Raw genomic sequence first — 6,497 nt, 5'->3', positions numbered from 1 at the left:
GACAGACCGACTCTGCGCCCTACGGTTTGGCGGTGTGGGTGAGCGCAGCCGCTTATTGCTGTGACCGAGGAGAGAAGCGGCCCGGCCCGGCCCGGTGGTGCTGGGTTGGAGCTCTCGATTTGCCGGGGGTGCGTGTGGGGGGAGAGCGGGGCGACGGGCCGGGGCTGGGGGCGCGGGGGGGGAGGTGGGAGGCCCGCCGGCCGCCCCTCAGTCATCCACGTCGATCTCCACGTCCTCCTCCTCCTCGTCCTCCTCCTCCTCGCTGTCCCGGCGGCTGCGGGGCCGCTCCGTGGGGGGCGAGGCGGGGCGGGGCGGCGGCGGGGCGCCGGGATCCCGGGCGGCGGGGGGGGGCGGCGGGGAACCGGGCCGCGCTTTGCCCCGGCCCTCGGCGCTGGGCTCCAGCTCGGCCAAGGCCACGATGTCCACGGCGGGGTTGGGGCCCAGCTTCTTGGCCGACTCCACGTCGGCCTTCATCTCCTCCAGGTCGCGTTTGAGCTTGGCGCGGCGGTTCTGGAACCAGGTGATGACCTGGGCGTTGGTGAGCCCCAGCTGCTGGGCGATCTGGTCCCGGTCCGCCGGCGACAGGTATTTTTGGTAGAGGAAACGCTTCTCCAGCTCGTAGATCTGATGGTTGGTGAAGGCCGTCCGAGACTTCCGACGCTTCTTCGGCGTCTGCCGCTGCCCGAAGATCGTCATCCCGTCCCTTCCTGCCGACGAGCCGTCACATTGCCACCTCGCCCCGAACCCCCCCCCTCCTTCCCCGGCCCTCCCGGATCCCCCGCTCCTCTCCGCGCGCCCTCGGCTGCGCGCACCGCCGCCCCCCGACGGGACCCCCGCACCCCGTCCTCGCCTTACCTTCGGCCGCCTGCAGCACGCTGACTTCCAGCCCCTTGAAGGTTTTGCTGGCCAGCTCCTCCAGGGCGCACAGCGGCGACGTCTGCGAGAGCAGCGCCCGGCCCGACAGCGGCAGCCCGGCCGCGGGGTGCTTCTCGGCGGCGGACAGCAGGTGGGCCGTCCCGCACAGCGCGTAACTCCTCCGCACCGACGGCTTGTTGAGGATGTCCTCGATGCTGAAAGGGGTGAGGGGTTTGTTGGAGTTAGCCGGAGGCGGGAGGTGATCCAAAGGGCTCCTCCGTCGTTCTTCCCCCGAGGAAGGCTTGGCTTCTTCTTTGGAAGTCATGGTGGGGCCGGGCGGCGCGGGGCTGCCTTCCCCACCCGCTCCGGGGATGCGCTGCCGCGGGGAGAAGAGCTCGGGGAGGCGGCGAGCAAAAGTTGAAGCGCGGCTCCGGGTCCGGCCGCGGCCACGTCGGGGGGGGAAGGGGGGCGGCCGCGGGGAGCGGAGCGCGGAGCGGAGCGGCCGTCGGTCCCGCGCCGGAGGTGGTCGCGCCGCGCCTCTGTCCCGGGGCTTCGGGAGCGGATTTTTTCCCTCTCTCTCTCTCTCTCTCCTCTCTCTCTCTCTTCTCTCTCTCTCTCTCCCTCCTCTCTCTCTTCCTCTTCCCGGCTGCTATTTTAAGAAACACCCCAAATCGCTGCACTTTCCCTGCCCTCCCCCCGAAAAAAAGAAAGGATTCCTCCCCCCCTCCCCTCACCGCCCCGGCACGTAATCAAAAATTAAAAAATAAAAATGAAAAATAAAAAAAGATACATAGAAATGCATAAAAAAAGAAGACTTCGAAGAGGGGCAGAGCAGCCCTCGCACCGAGCCCTCGGACCGGGGGAAAGAGGCGAGAAGAGACGGGGTAATTGACTATTGCTAACAAGTTATTGTTGATTGGGAGGTAATCAATTATCTTCAATGACACTTTTCGCCCTCTCTCTCTCTCGCTCGCTCTCTCCCGCTCTGTCCAATGCAGGCTTTTGCAAGTTCGGAGACCCATTAATTAGGAGGCGGTATGGAGGTGGAGCCCGCTTGAATTATAATGCTGAATGCACTTGTCATATTCGGGCCCTGCTATTTGTTAGGACATATATATTTTTAAATTACATTACAAAGCAGCCTTTATTGCATCGGGGTAATACGGCAGAGTGAATAATAATAATAACAAAACAAAAATACGGAGGCATCTTTTTAAAAATCATTTTACTTTATTATTATTATTATTATTTTTAATAGGGATTTTTTTTCTTTTTTTTTTTTTCTGTTTCTCCCTCCTCTAAATTTCGGCTTCTACTTTATTTCAAACGACTTTCTCCGGCTCAACCCGGAGCCCTTGTGCTGTTTTAGTGAGGGGAAGAAGGGGAGAACGTGTCTCCAGGTAAGGCAGACCTTTCCTTTCCAATGAAACCCGAACACGGCCGCATCGGTGGTGCTGCTGTTTCTCGGCGCCCTACACCGGAGCGGGGCGCGGGGCCGTGGGGGGCTCGGACCCCCCCTGGAAGTTTCTGCGAGTGGGGCTGCGGTCTCTCCAGCGGTTTGGAGGCTCCCGTGGGGGGAGGGCGTATAATTTGTTATAGGGCCACGAGACAAAGCACGGGGACCGAGAGGGGACGGCCGGCCCGTGGAGGGGGGGGATGTCCGCAGTTCTCCCCGCACGCAACCCGCGGCTCGACGAGGGGGTCCGGGAGCTGCGGGAGGAGATCCCAGCGCCGGCCCCGGTCCCAACTTTCCCTCCTCACCTCGGCTGGCGGCTCCCAGGCCGCTGTAGGTACCAAACAAGCACAAAAGAAGCAAATGGCTTCTCTCCTTAAAGCGCCCTCTTCCCATTTTTTATAGCTCTCTGGGAGTCTCTTTATGCAGTGACCTATTTTTAAAGGCCTATATTGGGTTATTCATCATATCAAATACTGCGAGGAGCTGGGGGGGAGCCGGTCGGGGGGGAGCGAATTACACTGATTCTAAATCGCCGGGCTTCTTTGCTTTGCTAGGTGGATTATTTGCTTCGCTTTGCTTGGGTTTTATGAAGTGATTTAAACATATTTTAACCAATTAGAGACTTTCCTCCTCTCCCTTGTGTCCCCTCGCATTATTTTCCAGCGTGGCGTTTTATGTCAGGATCCGGGTTTTATTGAGAACTCAGCCGGGGGTGCTGGTGTTATAATTACAGAAACGAGATTTTATTTAATTTATTTTATTTTTTAAGGATGGGAAAAAAAAAATAAAGGAAGGGGGGGAAAAAAAACCCAGGGCAGGGGACAAACTGTGCTGATAACCGCGGAGAAATGCAAAGATTCCGGGTTTTCCTGCAGGGCCCGCAGTCCACATCTCCCCTTCTCTGCCCAAGCGAATTGGGGGCAGAGATTTGAGTGCTCCCCACTTCTTTTTCGTTTTTTTTTTTTTTTTTTGGATTCCAACGGAATCAAAACGAGTGAAGCGCGAGGGGGCGGGCGGCAGCCTCAGGCAGGTTCGTGGGGCTGGGGGGGTCCCTGTTCGTTTGCCTGTCCCTGGCAGGCGATGGCAGAGCTCGGGCGCTGTGCGAGGAGCTCAGCTCAGCTCAGGCCTTGCGCCTGCCCTTCTCCTCGACCTCCCCCCCCAAAATATCGCACCGCTGGGAATGGGACATCTGGGATGCAGGCCGACGCCACTCCCCCCTCGGGGTCCGACAGACCCCTGTCCGCTGCGCTCTCGGCTGCAGACCCTTTGGTGGTGTTGGTTTGTCCCCTGCGCTCCCTTTGCCATCGCTGCAGCTCTCTCAAATCCGTACAGAGACCCCGTATCTGCCCTCCGGGGGTGGCCAAAAACGGGGGAACGGACAAACCGGGTTGCCCCTGCCCTGGCTTAGCGGAACAGATCAGCAACACCTTTCCGCACTGAAATTTATTTTATTTTAGCAGTCCGATTGGGAACCGGCCCCGAATTAGAGACCCTCCGCACCCCGCAACCCCATCGTGTCTCCCCTCCCTCCGCGAGCAGCCCGGGGTCGATCCTGCCGCCTGCTCCAAACTTCTCATCCTTCGGGCTCTCCTCCTGCCCGCCCCGATGGCGGATCTTCTCTCCTCACTTTGGGGACGTTCGCGAAAAAACGCCCTCAGTGGGAGAATTTCACACCTCTGCCCCCGATTGTTCCAAGGAGGGGCTCGACACCAGACTCCTCCTGGAAAAGTTTGGAGCTGAGAGGGAAGTGGGGCTGGGGGTTCCGAGGGGGTCTCTGGAGCCGTCGGGGTGGTGCCGAGCCGGGACTTTGCCTTTCTCCAAAGGAGAAATGCGAGGGCAGCAGCGGCCTTTCCGCGAAGCAGAAAACCCGAAACTCCCGGGGACGCGCGGAACTCCCCGGCTCCGGCTGAACACCTTTGGAGGCGCAGCTCCTTGGGGGTTTTGGGGTAGCAGCGAGGTCCGTTCCGTCCCCCCTCTTCCTCCAAAAGCATTGCGCGGAGTGGCTTTGCAGGGGCTGCTCGGCTTTGGCTGCGCTCGGCCCGCTTTTGTCCAGGAAAATGTCACAGCGCTAGAATTAAAGCGGGCGGCATAAATCATTCAAGTGTTGATCACCAAAGTAACTGCGTACAAATGACACCTCCTTTCCCGACATAGCTGAGCCGTGCACGGCTCCCAGTTATGCCTGCCCTCTTTGAGTGCCCAAAACGCGTTGCTCCCTGTTAGCAGCGCGGGGAGAAGCAGTTCCGTGCCCTCAGGCTGACAGGGAGAGCAGACTCCTGGCACAGCATCCCGCACGGGGCAGGGCTGGAGAGCCGGGATCCGAGCAAATAGCCGGGGGATGGGTGGAGGTTGGGCCGGGGGAAGGTGGAGGGTTTTTTTTCTCGAAGCCCCCTCCCCTACTTCTGGGGCTGCGAGTCCGGAAGAGGAGGGAACGCTACTCCGTCGTCGATCCCATCAGAAAACAACCCCTCCGAGGTGCGCACCCACCGGTCCCCGCCTCTGCTGGGGAGGGTGTGCGGGGGGCCCGGGGAGCTCGGCGGATCTGGGGAGAAGCCCCTCGGGGCAGCCGATCTGCGGAGGTCGTTTTGTAGCTGTCGTCCGCTCCTTCCTCCCCTCGCAAACCCTTTCCCCAGTGGGGGGAAAAAAACTTCGCTGCACCAAAAATAAACGTGACCCGAGCGCCCGCAGCCGCCCGAGGAGTTGGGGCCAGAGGCAGCGCGCCCGGCCCGGCCCGGCTGCAGAGCGGCTCCCGCACACGGCCCTGCCCAGCTCCAAATCCGCGCTCCCCCGGGAGTCGGGATGCGGGACACTGGAAGGGGTGCGGAGCGCGGGGTGAAGCTCTGCCCGAGCCCACTCGCAGGGGAAGAAACCTTCTGCCCCGGAACCACCGCACAAAGCAGAGAAGGGGGGAACAGCTCTGCCGTTTCGTTTACAAACCGACTGCCAGGGAAAGGCAGCGGCGTCGGGGCAGCAGGAGCTGCGAGGTGCGGACACCCCCCGCTCGCCTTGTTTCCAACTTGTTTCTGAAGCCCGCGAGAGGAGCTGGGCACGGCCGCCCTAAGCATGTGGGCAAGAGCCGGAGCAGCGATAAGCGGGGGTCCTCCCGGGCAGGGTGCCTAGGACCTGGGGCAAGGAAAAAATAGAGGACCCTGGCTCCCGCAAACCAGTCCCAAACACAAAACTAACGCAACTCCTGAGACGCGTCCACCTCCTCCTGTTACCCTTCGCGGGGTCGGGTGGTTTTCCAACCTCAGATGTTGGGGATCAGCGCAGACCCCGCCCTTAGTGCAGCGATGGACGCTAGCGGGGAGGTCGGGGCTCCCGGGGCTGAGCCCTGCGGGGAGCAGCGAGCCCTGTGGGCCCCTCTCTTTGGACACGGGCTCTCACCCGGCCGGGGAGCAGCGGGATGGGGCCCTCCTGCAGCCGCCGCATGGAGCTCCGAAGGGAGCAACTCGGTGCATTTTTATTCTTTTTAACTCCACTATTTTAATTTCCAGCCCCAGCAATCCAGTAGGACGCGGGCTCCCAGGAAGAACAACCGTGACGTGCCTATCCGTGGCCTGGCAAGGCGAGAACTTGATGTATTCTATTTTTAAGTATTTCGATGGGTGCGCTCGTCCCTTCTCCATCCCGGGACAGAGAGCAGACGGGATCACTTTCCCCAGATGAGGACGGCACAGGGGTCCCCCCGCCCTGCGATTTGGCTCTGGACAAAACTTTGTTGGCCGGGGAGGGCGGGGGGGATGTGAGGGAGGGGACGACGACAGCGACACGGAGCTGTGACAGCCGAACCGCTCTGGCTCCTCCGAGAGCTGTAATATCTCCTCCGCTCCCGGCACGCGTGAATAATTCACCGGGCTGCCAAATCTATGTAACGTGTGTGGCAGCTCTGAAGGAGGCGAAGGCCCTTTTTTGGGGGGCAGGAGGAGGTGTGGGGAATCAATTGAAACTTAATATAGGGCGTGGGGGGGAGGGGGGAGAATGGCGGAAATAAGGCAGGCAACTTCTTCTAATAACAACTGGCTGTTAATAATTCAGGAGCAGTCATTGGATTATAGCGCAATATCCGAAGTACGCGGTGCCGGCACAGTGCGGGCGGATAATGTAATCGGAGCTCATTTCGGCTTCCAATAAATTACAGCAGCAAAAGTTTCCTGTTAAAGCAGTTATTTGTATTTCTTTTCTG

The 6,497-nt window shown here is 60.1% G+C and overlaps 1 protein-coding gene across 1 annotated transcript; it reads right to left on the bottom strand.

Moving 5' to 3' along the window:
- Positions 1-207: 207 nt before the first annotated feature.
- LBX1 (ladybird homeobox 1) lies at positions 208-1,847 on the bottom strand. Its single transcript, XM_085229585.1, has 2 exons — positions 856-1,847; positions 208-707 (listed from the first exon to the last, which is right to left on the bottom strand). Exons 1-2 carry the CDS (start codon positions 1,178-1,180, stop codon positions 208-210), a joined length of 825 nt encoding a protein of 274 aa, XP_085085711.1. The 5' UTR covers positions 1,181-1,847.
- Positions 1,848-6,497: the final 4,650 nt, after the last annotated feature.

Source organism: Meleagris gallopavo, chromosome 8 (assembly GCF_905368555.1).
Source record: "Meleagris gallopavo chromosome 8, MGAL_WU_HG_1.1, whole genome shotgun sequence".
Classification (NCBI taxonomy): domain Eukaryota; kingdom Metazoa; phylum Chordata; class Aves; order Galliformes; family Phasianidae; genus Meleagris; species Meleagris gallopavo.
Note: the sequence above shows the minus strand (reverse complement) of the source record. Positions and strands in the feature narration are given on the sequence as shown.

Excerpts from the sequence above, each read along its gene's own strand:
- LBX1 (XM_085229585.1), bottom strand. The coding sequence starts at position 1,180 with ATGACTTCCAAAGAAGAAGCCAAGCCTTCCTCGGGGGAAGAACGACGG. Across the intron at positions 708-855 it reads CGTGCTGCAGGCGGCCGAAG|GAAGGGACGGGATGACGATC; the intron begins GTAAGGCGAGGA and ends GCTCGTCGGCAG.